The sequence below is a fragment of the Rhinoderma darwinii genome, chromosome 12 (assembly GCF_050947455.1).
Source record: "Rhinoderma darwinii isolate aRhiDar2 chromosome 12, aRhiDar2.hap1, whole genome shotgun sequence".
NCBI classification, from domain to species: Eukaryota; Metazoa; Chordata; class Amphibia; order Anura; family Rhinodermatidae; genus Rhinoderma; species Rhinoderma darwinii.
This window is the reverse complement of record NC_134698.1, coordinates 17,169,669-17,191,228: the sequence shown is the minus strand read 5'-3', so window position 1 is coordinate 17,191,228 and position 21,560 is coordinate 17,169,669. Positions and strand designations below refer to the sequence as shown.

General features: G+C 44.4%; 1 protein-coding gene across 1 annotated transcript in view; it reads left to right on the top strand.

Moving 5' to 3' along the window:
- Nucleotides 1–1,276: 1,276 nt before the first annotated feature.
- SPINT1 (serine peptidase inhibitor, Kunitz type 1) overlaps nt 1,277–21,560 on the top strand; it is a 42,454-nt gene continuing 22,170 nt past the window's right edge. Inside the window, exon 1 of the mRNA XM_075843304.1 lies at nt 1,277–2,105. Within this exon, the coding sequence (XP_075699419.1) occupies nt 1,709–2,105 (397 nt within the window). The 5' untranslated portion in view covers nt 1,277–1,708. The remainder of the gene's footprint in view (nt 2,106–21,560) is intronic.

Sequence of the window (21,560 nt, the reverse complement as noted above, 5' to 3'; positions counted from 1 at the left end):
ATGAAGTGCTTTTATTTTTTCCTTCATTTCTTTATCAGCAGTTGCGCAAATGACGCACAGAAGTATTTCCGTGCCGTGAGCGATTTTCACGCACCCATTGACTTCAATGGGTGCGTGATGCGCGAAAAACGGCCAAGTATAGGACATGTCGTGAGTTTTACACAGCGGACAAGCTGCGTCAAAATCACGGACTGTCTCAACGGCCCCATTGACTAGCATAAGTCCGTGCGACGCGCGTGATTTTCACGTGCGTATCACGGACGTTAAACACGTTCGTGTGAAAAAGGCCTGACAGGAATAACACACTGCAATACAGAAGTATTGCAGTGTATTATAAGGCTGGGTTCACACGAACGTGTTCGGTCCGTAAAGGACGGAACGTATTTCGGCCGCAAGTCCCGGACCGACCACACTGCAGGGAGCCGGACTCCTAGCATCATAGTTATGTACGATGCTAGGAGTCCCTGCCTCGCTGCAGGACAACTGTCCCGTACTGTAATCAGGTTTTCAGTACGGGACAGTAGTTCCACGGAGAAGCAGGGACTCCTAGCGTCGTACATAACTATGATGCCAGGAGCCCGGCTCCCTGCACTGAGTTCAATACGGGACTTGCGGCCGAAATACGTTCCGTCCTTTACGGACGTAACATGCTCGTGTTAACCCAGCCTAAAAGCGACCAGACGATCGCATAGTGTAGTCCCCTAGTGGGACTAATAAAAAATGTAAATAAAAGTTTAATAAATAAAAACCACAGTTCAAGAAAAAAAAAAGAAAAAAGGAAAAAAGTGACACATATTTGGTATCGCCGCGTCCGTAACGACCACGACTATAAAGCCATTACATTATTTAACCCTCTTGGCGAATACTGTAAAAAATAAAATAAAAAACAATGCAAGAATTGCTGTTTTCTGTGAATCCTGCCTTCGAAAAAATGTGATAAAAAGTGAACAAAAAGTCACATGTCCTCCAAAAAGTTGTAGCTCTTTCAATACGACGATGGAAAACGTAAAAAAAAATAGCTCGATCGTTAGGGCCTAAAATTGGCTGGACACTAAAGGGTTAAATACTGTACCACGTTAGGGAACACAAAGCAACGCAGCACTTCGGACCTCCTGACGTTCATGAACGTAACCCCCTGATAAGCCTGACATTTAGTGTTTCTTCCTGCCTGACGAGCAATGACTGGGAAGATGACAACACGGCAGCAATAAAGCAGAAAACACTCTCCCTCTCTCTGTCCTGCCCCACACCTTCCCGCTCTGTGAGTCAGGTATGGGGTGGGGGAGGGGACTCAGGTGTACAGTTTCACTTCCCGCCTCCTCATTGGGCTACAAGCGTCAGATGTATTCCATCTACCTAGCTGGCAGGTGAGGGGTTAAAGGTGGATACCTGGCGATAGGAAACACCCTGTTCAGTTTCTTGTGAAACCTACAGAGGACGCGGACAAAGAGGGCGACGACTGCGTGTCGGGGAATCTACCAGGAACGCTTCACCTGACTGGAAATCTGTTGTGTGGCGCTATAGGGAAGCTGAGAACCTATAGACACGGAATAACACGGAACAGACGTCCTCCTTCGTGTCGTCTGTGGGTTTCCTGTGAGGGAACATGTTCCTCTCAGATCTCTTGTATTAGACGTCACTGTACGGTGTTAACCCTATAGAGGCCGGTGTCTGTTCTACTCCACTCAGGAGCCCATTAGTCCTCAGGATGCGCCTCCTGTTCGCTATCACGGCCATGGTGGCCTCGGTTTGGCTGGTCGGCTGTGACCTCCATGGGCAGAGCTGTCTGGATAATTTTACCAGGGGTAAACCCAACTTCGTGCTGGAGCTGAATGACTCGGTGAGCAGTGGAGCGACATTCCTCACGTCACCCAGCCTGGACCGGTTCAGGGACTGTCTGTCCGCTTGCTGTAGGATGCCGGCCTGTAATTTGGCGCTGGTGGAGCGAGATGAGGGGCACGATGACCTCATCAAGTCCTGTTTCCTCCTCAACTGCGTCTACGAGCAGGACTTTGTGTGTAAGTTCGTCAGGAAGGAGGGATTCGTCAACTACGTCACGTTGGACGTCAACAGCCAGTACCTGCAGCGTTGGGAGGACAAGGAAGGTGAGCGCGTCGCTGCTGCTGCTGGTGGTTTACGGCTAATGATTATCCTACAACTGTTCTCGTTGCCCATGGCAACCAATTACCTCAGCTTTTCCAGAGCGGTTTAAGAAATGAAAGCTTAGCTCTGATTGGTTGCTATGGGTAACAAGGATAGTTTTACTGTTGGGGCATGTTCACACAGTGTTTTGAGGCGTTTTTCACAGCGTAAACGCCTCAAAATGCACCAGAAAGAAAGGTAGCCGAACGCCTACAAACATTTGCCCATTGAATTTAATAGGCAAAACGGCTTTCCGCTCAGACGGGGCGTTTTAAAAAACGGCGTGTAATGAAACACCCCGTAAAAAAGGAGCATGTCACTTTTTGAACCGTTTTTGGAGCGGTTTTTCCATCGTCAATGGAAACGCATCTCCAAGAACGTCTACAAAAAAAACGCCTCAAACTTTTTCAGCTTCAAAAACGGCTGTAATTTTCAGCCGTGTGATATTTTTATTCGTGTGTACACACCCTCAGACAGTTCTGATAAGTTTTCCCCCATAAATCGCAGTTTTATTTTGTAATGCGTGCTCACGTGGCGGTTTCTGTATCTGCCATTTTTTTTTTTCTGTGTTGCTCTTCTCGTTTCTTAAGATCATAGGTCCTACCACGACCAGTCACCGCTTTATGGAATATCTAGTGGATGTTCTCTGAAACCTTTCCACCCTTAAAGGGATGTTCCAGTAATTGCAATTTATTACCTTTTTAATTGGAATGAATGGACAATTGTTTTGTCGCCCTGTTCTGAGAGCGATAATTGTTGTTTTATTTTTTTTCCGTCAATGCGCGAGCTAATTTTTTGCGGGACGAGCTGCAGTTTCTATTGATACCATTTTGGCGTACATGCGACTTTAATTAGGGATATATATATATATATATATATATATATATATATAGAGATCTCTTTCCTTCCTTCCTATATTGTAATAGTTAGTTTTTTTTTACGTCGGCTGTGGCACTCGTAGGATTTACTTGAATGTAACCGTGCGTGCAAGTACAAATGGAGAGGAGAACCATGTAAACAATGAAGTGACTGCGGGGGTGCCAACAGTTGGACCCCCACTAATCTAATATTGATGGCCTATCCTAAGGATAGGCCATAAATTTTAATAACCTGGATAACCCCTTTAATGCCAGGACCCCCACATATAGTTCACGTTCACAGGTTTTTGACATGTCCGCAAATACTGAAACTGGAGAACCCTTTAACCCCTTAGTGACCACCAATACGCCTTTTCACGGCGGTCACTAAGGGGCCTTGGGCTAGGCTGAGGTGTCCCGTGCAGGCTGGAGCCGGGACTCGGCTATCTGATGACAGCCGGGCTCCTGCTCCACCGGCCACGATCAAAGTTTACTTAGATCGCGGCCGTTTAACCCGTTATATGCCGCAGTCATTACTGACCGTGACGTTGAAATCATTTGCAGAGGGAGTGAGCTCCCTCTGTCACCTATCTGTGAGCTGCCGATGGGGTGTCATGGCTGCCGGGGGCCTGATAAAGGCCCCCAGGTCTGCTCTGGGCATATGCCTATAAGGACTCGCCCTAATAGATTGCCTATCAGATTTACACTGACAGGCAATAATGCTCTGCTATCCTAAATATACCAAAGCATTATAGCAGCGATCTACAGATCGTATAGTAAAGTCCCCTAGTGGGACTAATAAAATAAGTAATTAAATGTGAAAATAAAGATTAATAAAAACGACAGTAAAAAAATCCAATTTTTTTCCCATAAAAAGTGGTTTTATTTAGTAAAAGTGTAAAAAAGAATTAAAACTACACATATATGGCATCGCCGCAACCGTAATGACCCAAACAATAAAGTTAATATGTAATTGAAACCGCAAGGTGAACGCCGTAAAAAAAAATAAAAAATTCCATTGCCCCCCAAAAAGTCATAATAAAAGTTAATAAATACGTTCCACGTACCCCAAAACAGTAGTAATAAAAACGACTTGTCGTCCCGCCAAAAACAAGCCCTCGTATGACTACATTGACGGAAAAATAAAAATATTACGGCTCTTGGATATCGACGATGCAATAATAAATATTTTTAGTTCAAAAGTGTTTTTATTGTGCAAAGCGGTAAAACATAAAAAAACCTCCACATATGTTGTATCGCCGTAATCGTACCGACCCATAGAATAAAGGTAATGTGTTTATTTACGCCGCGCAGTGAACAGTGTCAATTTAAAACGCATAGAACTATGGCGGAATTTCAGTTTTTTTGTTTTTTTTTTCAATCCCCCCCCAAAAAAGTTAATCGTTAATAGAAAAATGATATCTACCCCAAAATGGTGCCATTAAAATGTACAACTAATCCCGCAAAAAAACAAGTCCTCATACAGTTATGTCGACGGAAGAATAAAATAAGTTAGAGCTCTTTGAATGCGACTATAGAAAAACGGAAAAAAAAATAGCTTGGTCATTAGGGCCTAAAATAGGCTGGTCACTAAGGGGTTAGGCCTCATTCACACGACAGGGTCCGAGTGTCGGCCGGGAAAATCGGCCGGTTTGCATCCGTTCCGGGCCGTGTTGCCGTTTTTACCGGCCGATTTGGACCAGATTTGCATCAGTTTTTATTCCTTGACCGTTTTTTAATCGGATGAATTTCATTTGTCAATTGTTTTTTTTGGGTCAACCCACTATAAACACACCCAGTAAGGTCACATGATTGCCAGTCAACCTTTTTCCACTTACTTAGAGTATAGAGAGCTTTGTCTGATCCCTCAGCTGCATTACATTGGATAGGATTCAATAGGATATAAATGCAGTTTATAGTGGAATGAACACACATTCCATAGCAACAGATGCCTAATTAAACTACACATAGATACTGTTCATTCCAGGTCTATCAAGCACAGGAATTTCCAAAAACGTCTGTTTATACGGAGTTTGTGTTTATTTTCTCCTCACCTCCATCTGTTCATGCCAAAAATCATTATGCCCTTTTTTATATTATCTTCACATTACTAATAATGTTCATTCTTTTACTTCATTAGTTTTCAACATTCTTTTGTATGTCCCCCTGGACAGAGCGCTTGATGTCTCTGTCCATATCTGGATAGGGACATCAGGGGCAACTCCTGAAGTGGAATCTCCATGTGGCCGGTGATTCCACTTCAAGAATCAAGCGCTCTGTCCAGGAGCGGAATCCCCGAACACACAGGGATTCCGCTCCTTCAGGGAGCTAAAGTGGTGCTAGCACATAGAGCAGGGACGAAGCTACAGCAGTAGCAGCCGCAGCAGCTGCTAGCGGCGCCATCGGCCATGGTAGGTGTCGCCGCTAGCAGCCGCTATGGCTGCTACAGCTGTAGCGACGCCTGAAGAAGCGTCAGGGCGGAAAGGAGGCTGATTCGCCGGGCCAGGGAGATTTGGGAAGGGAGCCATCACAGCGCCCCCTTCCACCTGCTGTACACCCCAGCCCTGCCACACAGTACCCCTGCACATAGCAGAGCAGGGACCTCGCTACAGTAGTACCCCCAAAGTGTTACCTCCAGCATACAGCGCTTCTTCTGAATGGGATACACTCCTCCTCCTCACATGCACTCTGCACTGTGAGGAGGAGAGAGTGCGCGAGCGGCGGAAGACCCGGCCATCACTCGGGACACATTCCGGTGATGGCCGTGTATTACCCCTACGGGGGCCCGGGCGGCCGGGTAACCGGCCGAAAATAGGGCATGTCCCATTTTTTGACGCCCGGTTTTCCCGGCCCGTCAAATCGGTCATGTGAATAGCCCCATTAGGGGTCTATTGTTCCTAATGCAGCCGGGTGACGGCCGATTTATGAACGGCTGTCACCCGGCCGGGAAACCCTGTCGTGTGAATTCCGCCTTAGTGTTGAATCTTTGTTCAGACGTCGTTGCGTGCTTTCACTATACAGGGGGAGTAAAAAGTTAAGAATGTGACCCAATTTATTTTGGCTTTTATTTTAAACAAAAATTTCAGCAGGGAGAGTAAGGCTTCGTTCACATCTGCGTCAGGGCTCCCATTCATGGGTTCCGTCTGAACTTTCCATCAGGGGAACTTCTGAACGGAACCCTGACTGAAACAAACGGAAACCATAGGTTTCCGTTTGCATCACCATTGATTTCAGTGGTGACTATTCCGGTGCAAACTGTTTCCGTTTGTCTCTGTTGTGTAAGGGTTCCGTACCGTAGTCTACTGTGCTATTCATTGTCAAAACGACGGAACCTTTGCACAACGGAGACAAACTGAAACCATTTGCACCGGATCCGTCACTATTGAAATCAATGGTGATGCAAACGGAAACCTGTCGTTTCTGTTTGTCAGGGTTCCGTTCATGGGTTCCCCTGACGGAAAGCTCAGACCGGAACGCCTGAACGTGGCCCTAACACAGATGTGAACGAAGCCTTACTCTGGCAACGACTATATTTTATCATTCTATGTTAACTGTTCTTGACTTTGGACAAGCCATGTTCCCAATGTTCATCTTCTGGAAATCTGATGTCAGTACTGCTAGCAGTGCTTATGTAAAACAGTGGGTGACTACGCTGGTCTCCACAGGGGCATGGTGATCCAGCACAGTCACATGCTGTCTGCAGCGTCTGTTGCTAGGTAACCAGCTTAACGTATGTGGGAGCTGCCAAGCAAACAGAACTGTCCCAAAATGTATTCCACTTTAATTAAAAAAAAAATCTAAGTTTAATGTAGAGTTCTGCACTTAGTCAGTCAGGGTCTTTCTACATTGGCCAATATGGGCCATGAAAACGGGCGCCGATCAACAAGCCAACGCATTGATTGGCGCTCTTTTTACAAGGAGCAATGGTTGGTCATGGGGTACGAGCGATCGTTACTGGTTGGTCATGGGGTACGAGCGATCGTTACTATGATCATTCGACCCTTTGCATTTCCATCGTGTCAGCGGCGCATCTCCCGGTTCACACGGAGATGTGCTGCCGACAACAATGATATTTATTGTTGCATAAATGATACGATAAGCCGATTAATAAGCATCTGCTCGTTCATATGAAGGCTCGTTTGCCCGATCGTTGGTCTGTGTAAAGGGGCCTTTAGTTTGTCAGCTGGTCGGGTCCAGGTGTACTCCCCTCTGCTTCACCTGAGCATGTGCAGGATGCCATTGGACTCCTCTGAAGACCCTTCTCGGGTCATTTACATACAGCACATGCTCTAATTTAACTTATTTTTTTGGACAAAATTCTAAAACGGACCATTTTGAGAGGGGTATGTTTAGGACGCTAAACCCCGGCTATAGAACGACGTGGCTTAGTGCCCCAAAGTCTAGTGACCGGTTTCCCTTAAATCCACACCTGACTTTAGCTAAAAAACCTAAATGTGTGATTCTAGCTTGAAGGGCATTTTGATAGTCCCATGGTCTTGTTTTCAAATCCATTTTGATATACTTTATTAGGGAATTCTGAGTTCTACAGGGGATCCACTGTTCAGGATCCTCATCTCTTGACCGAAGTGGAGAGCAGTTGCCAAAAGCGGCCCTCACTCTGGAGGACCTGTCCTGTTCTGTAATACACAAACAACCCATAAATTCGAATGGGCACTGTGCAATGCTTCATTTCCCCTGTGGTGGTGCTGCAGGGAAACTGAACACTTAGGGTATGTGCACACAACCTCTTTTCAGACGTAATGGAGGTGTTTTACGCCTCGAATTACGCCTGAAAAGACGACTCCAATACGTCGGCAAACATCTGCCCATTGCTTGCAATGGTTCTTACGATGTTCTGTGCAGACGGCGCGTAAAAAAGTGCAGGACACTTCTTGGGACGTTTTGGGAGCCGCTTTCTCATAGACTCCAATGAAAACAGCTCCAAAAAACGGCTGTGAAAAACGGCGTGAAATATGCGAGTTTCTCAAAAAAACGTCTCAAAATCAGGGGCTGCTTTCCCTTGAAAGCCGCTCTGTATTTTGAGACGTTTTTGACTCTGCGTGTGCACATACCCTAAGGGTACATTTACACTTTGCGGTTGAGCTGTGTTTAGAACCACATCCAAAAAACTCCTTCAAATACTGCATGCATTTTTACTGCAATTTGGTACGGTTTTTGGATTAATTTTTTTAAAAATAATTATGCCGTTCTAACTGCAGCTCAACCGCAATGTGTGAATGGACACTTACTGCCAGGTTTCCTCATAATTACAGATCGCAGAGGGAGCACTGCGTGATCATCTGAAGGGGATTTTACACTGGGTGATTATCGGGCAGACAATAGAAGGCTCGTTGACTATAATTTCCCTGTGTAAACATGCAGCTGAACAAGCAAACCCTCAATCATCTGCTGGTCGCATGGTTTTAATAGTTTTAAAAAAAAAAGTAAAGTATTATCGTTTTAGGCAGCACATCATCCCCTGTAAACAGGGAGACGCGCTGCCGACATGATGATGATGTATGGGGATGAGCGATCTGAGTAACGAGATCTCGTCCCCATCCATAGCTCAGTGTGACAGGAGCAAACGAGCACCGATCAACGATGTCTCATTGATAGGCGCTCGCTTTACCTGCCAAAATCGGCCAGTGTAATAGGGGCTTTATTGTCAAGTGACCCTTGTAACCAGTAGGGATGCCCAAAGTGGAGAATCCCTTTAAAGGAGCATTCTGACTTCCCCCATAAACCTATGGTGATGGCCAGTACAGTGGCAAAGCCAAAACCTTTTGTAAAAAAAGAAGCTTGTAAATACAACATTGGAGAGTTTTACGCTCCAAAATGCACTTGAAATAAGCCTGCAGACCATTGATTTCAATTGGAAATAAACTTTGCTGTTGACATGAAGCGTACTTTTAGGACGGGTTCATCCCGGTCTGATACGCTGCATAAAACTATGCGGTGTATCTGGCCTAGAACTCGCAGCACCTTCCGTCCCGAAAACCGCAACACATTGTGCTGCAATTCTGTCAGGCGGAATTTCTGCTGCGCAAAGCAGCGCTAGAAAAAACAAAAACTGTATACTTACCCCGGCTGTAACCATGGCGACGCGTACCCCTAATGTCCTACAGCCCGGCCTCCTGGGATGACTTTTCATTCCACGTGACCGCTGCATCCTTTTTGTTTTTGCGGCGAAATCGCAGCTTTTCTGACGCAAAAATTGCAACATCTGCTATGAATTCAAAGCAGATCCCGCAACAGATGGGTCAATTTATTAACTTTTTTTTCCGGCAGGCCCGTTACGCAGCGTATGGATGAGATTTCTTCAAAATCCACAGTATTTACACCATGTGCGCACCTGGCCTTGCGCTACTGCATTGCAAAAAAACTCCTTGTAAAAAAAGTAGCATATCACTTCTTGAGCCATTTTTGGAGCAGATTTTTCCATTGACACTATAAAAAACACCTCAAAGTTATATTCAAATTAAAAGTTTTTCATTTTCGGCTTCAAAAACCGCTTAAAATCAGAGGCTGTTTCCCCTTGGAAACCGCCTCGTAACTTCCAGCCACATTTTGTACGTGTGAACGTACCCTTATGGTGCTTATGTAATGAGTACTGGGCTTTTCTTCGTAGCCAAGGGTGATCTTTACTTAGGACAAACTACTTGCTGATACTACCCACGTAAAATGAAAAACCGCTCTCTGAAATGAAAGCGCAGCAAAACAAAGTGGGGCATGTTTTAAAAATAAATAAATAAAAAAAGCTATGACTACCTAGGAATCGGGGCCACAAACCAGTTTACCATTAACTTTATACTCCCTTTGGAGCAAACGGTGTCGTCTTCCTTAGGCTGGATTCACATGAGCACGTTACGTCCGTAAAGGACGGAACGTATTTCGGCTGCAAGTCCCGGACCGAACACACTGCAGGGAGCCGGGCTCCTAGCATCATAGTTATGTACGACGCTAGGAGTCCCTGCCTCGCTGCGGGACAACTGTCCCGTACTGTAATCATGTTTTCAGTACGGGACAGTTGTCCGGCAGGGACACCTAGCGTCGTACATAACTATGATGCTAGGAGCGCGGCTCTCTGCAGTGTGTTCGGTCCGGGACTTCCAGCGGAAATATGTCCATCCATTACGTATGTAACGTGCTCATGTGAATCCAGCCTTACACTGCTTTTTCCTGGAACTTCGAGTGAGGGATCCAGTTGTTCTACAATCTCCCGGTTTAGACATGTGACCATCTCTAGAACCTCCTACCAGTCTGGGCTCATTCTCAGACAGTTTATTTCCATATCTACGTCATTTATTTTTCCCTGCGGTGACGGTGACTTCCAATGAAGGAACCACCCTTCTCCGTGTGAGTCAGGTATGGGGTGGGGGAGGGGGCTTCAGGTGTACAGTTTCACTTCCTGCCTCCTTCTTTTAGCAACAAGCATTGGATGTACTCCACCTTTTACTGTTCACCTACCAGCTGGGTAGATGAACACCTGCCGTTCATGTGAAATCTGCATTGGACATTGTCGGGATACACCAAGAACCAGCTCCAATGCTTCATCTTGCTGATTACAAATCTATGGTGCCAATTGTTCAATGTCGTGTTACCTAAAAAGCTGTGGGCGGAATTATTTACTATGGAGAAATATTGAAGAACTGTGACCAAGGAATGTTGTAACTCCTAAGAAGTTCCCCTTCACAATGAATGTGGGTTTCCTGTGAGGAAACCTGTATACCTCTTAATATTGAAGTATTGCAAAAGGGGACAACAAAGTTTTCCTGTTAAGCCACTCCTTTAACTCCGCCCAACCGCCACCCATACACACCCAGTTCAGCCCACGCAGTGTAATGCCCCCATAGCTGGCCTCCACGCAGTATAATGCCCCCATAGCTGGCCTCCACGCAGTATAATGCCCCCATAGCTGGCCTCCACGCAGTATAATGCCCCCATAGCTGGCCTCCACGCAGTATAATGCCCCCATAGCTGGCCTCCACGCAGTATAATGCCCCCATAGCTGGCCTCCACGCAGTATAATGCCCCCATAGCTGGCCTCCACGCAGTATAATGCCCCCATAGCTGGCCTCCACGCAGTATAATGCCCCCATAGCTGGCCTCCACGCAGTATAATGCCCCCATAGCTGGCCTCCACGCAGTATAATGCCCCCATAGCTGGCCTCCACGCAGTATAATGCCCCCATAGTACCTAATAAAAATACTAAAGTAAATAATCCCCTAGCCCCATTCCCACGAAGAGGAGATACCTTTTTCTCCTCCAATCTGTGCTATGAGTGGCCCGGCGCAGACGGCCGAGATGACGTCATTGCATCGTGCCTGCCTGTGTCGAGCCACACGCGGCCGGCAGTGGAGCAATGTTCCTCACTTCACCCAGCCTGGACTGGGTCAGGGACTGTCTGTCCGCTTGCTGGTGCTTACCGACATGTAATATGGCGCTGGTGGAGCGAGATGAGGGGCACGATGACATCATCAAGTCTTGTTTCCTCCTCAACTGCTTCTACCAGCAGGACTTTGTATGTGGGTTTGTCAGGTAGGAGAGATTTGTCATCTGTCACGTTGAACTTCAACACCCAGTACCTGCAGTGTTGGGAAGACCAGGAACGTGAGCGCTTAACACAGAGCAATTATGAATCGAAACCCTAATGCACGTAGCCGTATTGCAGAACTGTTGCATGGGACCATAATACAGTGTCCGTAGCCTGCTATGGGCCCATAATACACTTCTTTGTCCCTTTTTAGAAGTTCCCTTTTTATTTATATAGCGCCAAAATTTTCCGCAGCGCTGTACAGAAGTTGTCATGCCTCGCTGTCCCCAGTGGGCTCACAATCTAAATTCCCTATCTGTAGGTTTTTGGCATGTGGGAGGAAACCGGAGTAGCCAGCGGAAATCTACACAAACACAGAGAACATATAAACTTAATGCATATGTTGTCCTTGGTCAGATTTGAGTTTTAAGACCCAGTGCTGCAAAGCAACAGTGGCAACCACCGAGCCGCCGTTCTGTGAGAATCCGCTGGAAAATCAATACGGCATGCTAGCTGTTTTTTGGTTGTTTGTACCCTTGACAAAGATTCTTCTTGTGCCCCACAAAGTAAAAGCCGTAACATTACTGCTAGGGCTTGTCCGCACGTGACGGAATTGCTGCAGAAAGTTTCTGCAATTCCAGGTGGAATATGCAGCAATTCCGCTGTGTGTGGACGAGCCCTTACAAGCTTTTTTTTTTTTTTTTTTTTTTTTTTAAATATGCACATAGGCTATGGTAGTGGTTCCCAACCGGGGTGCCGCGAGAACCGTCCAGGGGTGCCGCGACACTCCGTTCATCCACTTCAAAGCAAAAAAAGTAAAAATATATATATATATATATATATAATATATATTTTATTTTTTTTGCTACAAGCTCCACCCCCGACATTGTAGCAGATGTCTGTTACAAGTACCGCCCACCGCTTCCCACTAGAAGCGTGACGGACGGAGAGGAGCCATTAACGCTGGGTAAGGTAAGTATTTTTTTTCTTTAGTTTGTTAGCAGTTGTGTGAGAAATGGAGCCAGGGGAATGCCGGATGTTGTAGTTCTCTCCTCTTATACCTCATCCCTGTAATGTCCTCTGATATCCCATAACATCCTGGACATGCTGGGAGTTGTAGTCCTCTCCTCTTATACCTCCTCCCTGTAATGTCCTCTGATATCCCATAACATCCTGGACATGCTGGGAGTTGTAGTCCTCTCCTCTTATATCTCCTCCCTATAATGTCCATTTATATCACATAATAGCATGGACATGCTGGGAGTTGTTGTACTTATACCTCCTTATTTATTCCTTCCCTAGGTGTAAGCACACTTTCTCTCTGTGATTTTCACTTTACTAGAGGGGCAGATGGTCATTTTACTGGGGGGGACGACTGAGGCTGATGGTCACTTTACTGGAGGGGGCTGATGGTCATTTTACTGGGGGGGGGGGGGACTGAGGCTTATGGCCTCTTTACTGGAGGGGGCTTATGGTCTCTTTACTGGGGGGCTTATGGTCATTACTGTGAGTGGGGGGCTTATGGTCATTACTGTGAGTGGGGGGCTGATGGTCATTACTGTGAGTGGGGGGCTGATGGTCTTCGAGTGGTTTCCACCTCTGACCTCCCATTGAAATTTAATAGGAGGCAGAAAAAACCTGCGGCGCTCTTTTGGTGCTTTTTTTTACAAAAAAACGCTGTGTGAACATACCCTAGGAGTGTAGTGCTTGGTTTTTAGCCATTTGTTTGTCATTTTGTAAACAATTTTTGGCAGGGATGCCCTGAGAATTTTATTTATTTCCTGGGGTGCCTCGAGCCTGAAAAGGTTGGGAAACTCTGGGCTATAGGCTGCACATTCACTTGGTGTACCAGTGCATAGTTGTATAGGTCCTGGCTGGTAGTGATGTCTATTCACTCTCAAGGCACTTCAGTAACATTAATGTGTGAGTAAGTGACTTCACATTGTGATCTCGCAAGATCACTATGTGCTGAGTACATGAATGGAAAGAAGCGTATGACGCTGATTGGTCGGCGTCGTACTCTTCTCTTTACAACGCCCACTTGGTCAAAAAGTAAAAACACGCCCAGCTGTCTATTAAGAAAGTCATTAGCATAAATCTAAAATTGTTCATAACTCTGTCAAAATGTATCGTTTTTCAAAATAAAAACCACTGCTGTGATCTACATTACAGCGCCGATCAGATTATTTACAGCATTTAAGAAAAATAATAATTGAATAATTGCGTCCTGAAGGCCCAAAATAGGCTGTCCTTAATGGGGCGTTCCCATCTCACACACTTGTGGCATAATCACAGGATATGCAATAAATATGTATTGCTGTAGATGCGGATCCTGCCTCTGTGACCCGCACCTATGTGTAGAACAGGGCCTGTTGTACATTAGGGCTGGGCGATTTTTGCCAAAGAATTAAAATCTAGATTTAATTTTACATTAGGATCCTCTTACGCAACACGACTGTGGGCTGTGTAAACGAGCGGTGATCAATGAGACAGCTCATTGATCGGTGCTTGTTTGCTCCTTTCACAAGGAGCGATGTATGGGAACATTGTTTACACTGGGAGATGTTCTGCCAACTACTATAATATTTACTGCTGCATTAATGATATGATCACACACACTGATACAGACACATATAAAGACACACACACATAGATAGATATATAGAGAGAAATACATACACACACACATACAGGCGCAAACAGCAGAAATATTCTCCACTAGGCACTTACCACCTCCTTTTCTGCACAGGATTCTTGCAGGGGTGGACAGTGGGCGAAGCGTCCTCCATGTGTGTGTAACAAGGAGCAGATGATAGAGAGCTGGTTAAACAGCCTGCCCAGTGGGGCCCCCCACATGCAGGGAGGGTGCAGCGCCCTGTGCACTCGCACAGGTCGCACACCCCTAAGGCCGACCCTGGTTGGGAATACTCCTGTATAAGGGGTTAAAGCATTGCAGTCGGCCTCTCCCCAGCCTGAATTTGCTGCTTATGTGGTACAGTAGATGTAGATATTGGGTCAGTTCTGATTTGTAAATGAGCCACACACAGAGACCGAGCCTTATTCATTGTAAATTGTTTTGCTTGTCTGGCTGTTTTGAGCCATGCCCTATATTGCCTCATATTAATGCGGTAGGTGATGACTGTATACACAAGCAGATAGGAGTGTCTCAATATATTACATTTCGTTTTACAGTAACTACAGGACAATCAACAACATATATATATTATAATATCACGTTGGAATAGAGCCCTAACGGATATGTGAACGAAGCCTAACAAGATTGAGGAATTAGAATTGATAATGGATTGTCTCTATTGTATTTACACAGGGAAATCCAATGTCAGATGATGTGATTAGGGAGAAGGTAAATTCTACATTCAAATGTCACCTGCTTAACCCAGCAAGAAGTGCAGCACCACCGTAAAACCACCAAATTGGATACGTCTCCGGGTCCGGATGGCATACACCCCTGCGTTTTGCAGAAATTTAGTACCCTGATAGACCCTTATTTCTAATATTTAAGGATTCTATTAGGTCAGGGTTGGTTCCACAGGATTGGCGCATAGCAAATGTGGTGCCAATAATCAAAAAGAGGTTAAAAAGGGAGCCCGGAAACTATAGGCTTGTAAGTTTAATCTCAATTGTCGGAGAAATACTTGAGGGTTTTCGAAGAGATGCTATCCTGGAGTATCTCAATGAAAATAAATAAATGAACGCCTCATCAGAATGGGTTTATGAGGGATCGGTCCTGTCAAACCAATCTGATTTAGCTTCTTTGAGGTAAGAGGTCTAGACTGGACCTGGGTAAGGCTGTGGATGTGATGTATCTGGACGTTTCAAAGGCAATTGATATGTGTTGCATAAAAGGTTGGTATATAAAATAAAAATGCTGGTACTGGGGGACAATATGTGTAATTGGGTTAATAACTGTCAAGTGCCTGCAGCCAATTCTTCCTTCGGGGCTTTTCTTCACATCTGGCAGCAAGCCGAGTCTGCGATTCCTCAGGCAGTTGATCACGTGAAAAATTATGCCGATATGAAAAGAAAAGTTCCTCCTCAGTTTTCCCTCTTAGTCCAGGTCTGGCTGTCTTCAAAGAACATTCATCTTAAAGAGGCTCTGTCACCACTTTATAAGTGCCCGATCTCCTACATAATGTGATCGGCGCTGTAATGTAGATGACAGTGGTTTTTATTTAGGAAAACTATCAATTTTGACCAGGTTATGACCTATTTTAGATTTATAAGAAGGTAGAAAAACTGCAGCACACACGTTATCCAGATATAAAAAAGAGGTGTCTTTATTTCACCATAAAAAGCGAGGTTTCACTGGGGTAGAAACGTTGCTTTTTATGGTGAAATAAAGACACCTCTTTTTGATACCTGGATAACGTGTGTGCTGCGGTTTTTTTCTACCTTCTTGTGTCTACTTTGGAGTTGGATTGGTTTCGACTCGACACTGCCTGCACCGATTGAAAAACTTTCTCCTGTTTTAAATGCCCCCTGTGAATGCTCTCTGGGACTGTGATGTGCTGTTGATCTTTCTTTTGGCTATTTTAGATTTATGCTAACGACTTTCTTAATGCCCAACTGGGCGTTTTTTAGCTTTTGACCAAGTGGGCGTTGTAAAGAGTGGTCAGCGTCATACACTTTTCTCCATTCATGCACTCGGCACACAGTGATCCTGCGAGATCACGATGTGCTGTATCTAACTCACACATTAACGTTACTGAAGTGTCTTGAGAGCGAATAGACATCACCTCCAGCCAGGACGCAATGTCTATCCACAATCCCGACACTTTGGTAACATTTGTGTGTCACTTACTCACACAGCACATAAAGATCACGCCGTGCTGTCATTTACAGCTTGATCTCGCGAGATCACGCTTGCTGTCATTAAGTCCCACGCAAACATTACCGAAGTATTGGGATTGTGAATAGACGTCGCGTCCTGGCTGGAAGAGACGTGCATTGCCTGGAACGCAAAAAAAGAGCACATGTTATACGGTCTGCATTTGCGGTCCAGGCTCATTGAAATGAGTGCACATCCTTTGTGCACATGGTCCGTGATTACGGACAGCCTGCGGCTGATACTCCGCGGCCTGTCGGTGCTGTAATAACGGAACGTACACACTGCTACGGCCATGTGCAGGAGGCCGTACTCAGGACAAATTGCGGGGTGATTCTCCTTTTATTCCTTGTGAAAAATTTTAACTAAAACTTCGAACTAAACAATGAATTATTAGTTGACAGGTCACAATTCTGAGAGTATTTGAAGTGGTTATGCAGGGGCCAATAATTATTAATAATGTACTCTCTGCAGTATGTGAGTACACTCGCTAACATACATTCCGGTCCCCCGTCGCGCTGTTTCTGAGATTTTCATCGTTCTTGCAGGGGACAGCCTTGCTTGATGATGTTACGACTCTTCGTCATGTGTCTGAACCCCCCCTGTACTCCATGTACAAGCAGATGCAGTAGTACAGCGAGTACATGGAGTACATCGTTGTTAATGAATTGGTGAAGGGGTTAATAGTGGTGGTCCAGGGCAAGAAAGTGTACCTATAACTTAATTTTCTTAAATCTAAATAGGTTGACAATTCCTTCTAGATGTTTGAACACTTATTTTCTTGTCAGAGCCGTAGCGCTACATGATTATATCCTGCTTGCCTGCGCCCACCACTGGAAAGAGTACACTGCATAAGGATTTATACAGCTTCTATTGTACTCAATAATTCCTTATACAGGGAGCTCCCCCTAGTGGTGACAAAAATAATTGTAGCAGTTTGTGCGATCTTTATTTTTCCGGTAAATGGGATCTCTCTAAAGGGGTTCATAGGATTCCGTAGCAATTGGGCTGAGGTGGCAAGGTTGGTCGAACGGCTCCTCTGTCACATCAGGAGGCAGAGCCCTTTTGAATGTTTTACATTGAAGCAGGTAAGGTATCAGTTAGTGAGCTGACTTGTGCGCTGGAGGTAAATACTGACCGTTTTAAAAAAACTGAAGCTATTGGTCATTTCGGTTTTAATTTACTCTGGCAATAGTTTCATATCTAGTGTGGTTCTGAATGCATTAAATAGGTCAGTCACTTAAAGAGTCTCTGTCACCACATTATAAGTGGCCTATATTGTACATGATGTGATCGGCGCTGTAATGTAGATTACAGCAGTGTTTTTTATTTTTTTGTTTTTTTTTAGAGAAACTCATTTTTGACGGAGTTATGACCTATATTAGATTTATGCTAATGAGTTTCTCAATGGACAACTGGGCGGGTTTTACTATATGGCCAAGTGGGCGTTGTACAGAGGAGTGTATGACGCTGACCAATCAGTGACCAATCAGCATCATACACTTCTCTCCATTCATTTACACAGCACATAGCGATATAGCTATATCACTATGTGCAGCCACATAAAAACACTATTACATTACTGCAGTGTCCTGATAATGAATATACATCACCTCCAGCCAGGACGGGACGTGTATTCAGAATCCTGACACTTCTCTGTGATTTACAGCACAGGACAGCGAGATCTCTCTGTGAATGACAGCTTACAGCGTAATCTCACGAGACTACGCCTGCTATGCTGTAAATCACACAGGCGCTATAGAAGTGGTCAGGATTCTGAATACACATCACGTCCTGGCTGGAGGTAATGTATATTCATTATCATGACACATGAGTAGCGTTCTAGATTTGCAAAACCTATTATATATATATATTTTTTTTTTTTTTAGGGACCAGTTTACTTCTGAAGTGGCTTTGAGAGGCCTATTTATTAGAAACACCCATAAATCAACCCATTTTAAAAAAATGATAAAGTTGGATTAACCCTTTAATGACCAGCCAGTTTTTTTACGTTTTCCCATCGTCTCATTCCAAGAGCTATATCTAACTTTTTTTTTTTTTTTTGGGTCGACATAGCTGTATAAGGTCTTGTTTTTTGTGGGACAAGTTGTATTTTTTAATAGCACCATTTTGGGGTACATATTATTTATTGATTGATTTATTTTTTTTGGGTGGGGGAATAGAAAAAAAACTGAAATTTTGCCACACTTTTTTTCTTTTTTTTTTTTTTTTGCGTCCTAAATCTACGCAGTTCACCGTGTGGCATAAATAACACTAACTTTATTCAGCGGGTTGTTACGATTGCAACAATACTAAATTTTGTATGTTTTACTACTTTTATACAGTAAAAACCCTTTATTTATTTTTTTATTTTATTTTTTTTTAATTTCTTTTTGTGTCTCCATATTTTAAGAGCCATATCATATTTTTTTATTTATTTTTTTTCCGCCGATGTTGTATGAGGGATTTTTTTTTGGGGCGGGATGACTAGTAGTTTTTATTGGTACCATTTTGGAGTAGATGCGACTTTTTGATCTTTTATTTATTTTATTTTTTTAAAGCAGGATTTATAGAAAACCGCAATTTTTCCATTGATTTTTATTTTTATTTTTTACGGCGTTCACCGTGCGGGTTAAATAATGTAATCGCTTTATAGTCCGGATCGTTACGGAAGCGGCGAAACCAAATATGTGTAACTCTTTTACTTTATTTTGTTTGTTTTTTTTTTTTATAGTAAAGCATTTTGTAAGTGGGGGGGGGGGGAGAAAGTGTTTTTTGTTTTTGTTTTTTCTTATTTTTTTTTTTCTTTAACTTTATTAAACTTTTTTTTTTTGTTACTTGTCCCACTAGCGATCATCCGATCGCTTTTATAATACACTGCAAAACTTTTGTAGGCCATGCCTCCGGCATGATCTAGCAGGCATTCACTACAGGCAGACCTGGGAGCCTTTATTAGGCCCTTGGCTGCCATCGGAGACAGACTCTCGGCGATCTTCTCACCGGGTGTCGATGAGAGAGAGGGAGCTCCCTCCCTCTCTCCAAAACCACTCTGATGCGGCGCTCACTATTGAGCGCCGCGTTTGAGGAGTTAAATGGGTAAGATCGATACTGATATCGATATTACCCGTTCGAGCAGGGACGCCCCCAGCCCCCCGCTACCTCTGGCAGCTGAGAGCAGGGAGATTTAACGGCTCCCTGCTCTGTTTATTTATAAAGCCCATTAGTGGCCGCTGTGAAAAGTCATATTGGCGGTCACTAATGGGTTAAAAAAGGATTAAAGTTTAATTTTTATTTAAGTCATTTGTAAATTCTGTGAAACTCCTAAATGGTTAAGCAGCTTTCTAAATAGAGTTTTGAATACTTCGAGGAGTGCTATACAGCTGACACCTGCCGGTGATGGCTCGGGCTCTACTTCTGAGCCCGCTCAATCACTTTCACATAGTTACGTGACATTGCGCTAACCACTTGGCGGCAGTGATGTAACCATGCATGAAATGTCGCCATGGGGTTAAAATCTGTAGCAAAATGCACTACACACAACTGCGCTTTGGTTTGAGGCAGTTTAAAACGCTAAGTTAAAAACGCATGTTACATTTTAATAATTCTAGAGTTTTTCAATGCAGTTTTAGGCCCTGTTCACACTGAGTATTTTTGCAGGCAGAAAAATCTGCCTCCAAATTCCTTCAGGAATTTTTTAGGCAGATTTTTACCTGCCTGCAAATTCTTGCTGCCAATTTTGCTGCGTTTTTCACCCGCGGCCATTGAGCGCCACAGGCAAAAAAAACTCACCGAAAAACGCTCTCTCTGCCTCCAGTTGATGTCAATGGGAGGTCAGAGGTGGAATAATACATTTCTGTGTATTCCTTTCAATTATCCAGCATCTTCACATCCCAAGCATGAAGTATTTTTTTCTTTTCTTTTTACATTCGCATATTTTGGGATCTACGAAACCAAAGGTGACTAAGGCCCCATGCACACGACCGTAAAAGCGCCTGTAATTACGGGCCCATTCGTTTTCTATGGCCGACTGACACCTTCCCGTATATTTCTGGGAAAGTGTCCATGCCGTAGAAGCTTGCCCAAATAAAATAGGACAGGTCCTATTTAATTTATTTTACAGATCGTGCTCCCATACTTTATAATGGGAGAACGGCCCATAAATACGTCCGGCTGTCCCCGCCCACCTATGCTTATGGGCTCATGTTGTATTACTTCTGAAGTGTTTTACTTGAAATTTTCTCCTTCCTTCCGTAGTCATCCGTATCTCATCCATATATACGGAAGGGTGTCCGTAAATGCGGTCCGTATTGCATCCATATTTGACCCATATATACGGATCCGTAAAGAAAAAAAGAGGGAGGCTGAAAATGATGTCACAAACTTGTTGCCTAGCAATGCTACCGTAAATACGGACGATTTACGGATGCACATCCGTAGCCGTCTGTATTTACGGAAGCGCCCATAGGCTTCTATGGGAGAGTCCGTGCCATAATTGCGGACAAGAATAGGACAGGTTCTATAATTCAGCATGGACACCCATCCGTAAAAATACTGAAAGGTGTCCGTGGCCAATAGAAATGAGGGGGTCCATAATTACGGATGAAATATACGGTCGAGTGCATGGGGCCTTACCATGACGTCGTCTTTAAATCCATCTTCTATTGCAATCCTAAGAGTAGAAAAAGTGTATTTTCTCATAGACCTCAGTTCAGGCAAATCGGTTGGGAGGCACCCTGTAGCAGGAACATGTTCCCATTGCACGATCTCCAGTATCCGTCCTGGTAAATGAATCTACACCCCTTTTTAGATGAGGCTCAGCCTGTCTACTGCCAAAATGGAGTAGATTGAAAGGAAATTGACTAGATTTGTGGAAGACTCTCATGGTTTGTGTGTACTTTCTCTGGAACTCAGTGGTCTCGAAAGCCAAATAGCCAAGTCCTTAGGTGGCAAACCCAAGGCACATGTGGTGGAAATGGGACATGTGAGAATTTTCCTGGCATGCACCACATCATCTGGTGGCCAGCACTTGGGATAGTGGTGAGGATGGTAGAGGAGCTTGTGGTCCAGAGCGCATATTCACGGACTGCTTTTATTCCGCTGCAGTTCACCAGACCACACTCAGTGGTTACGTTCACCCATCCAGGGATCGCAACTGTCGAGGATTTTTTTTTTTTCTCTCCC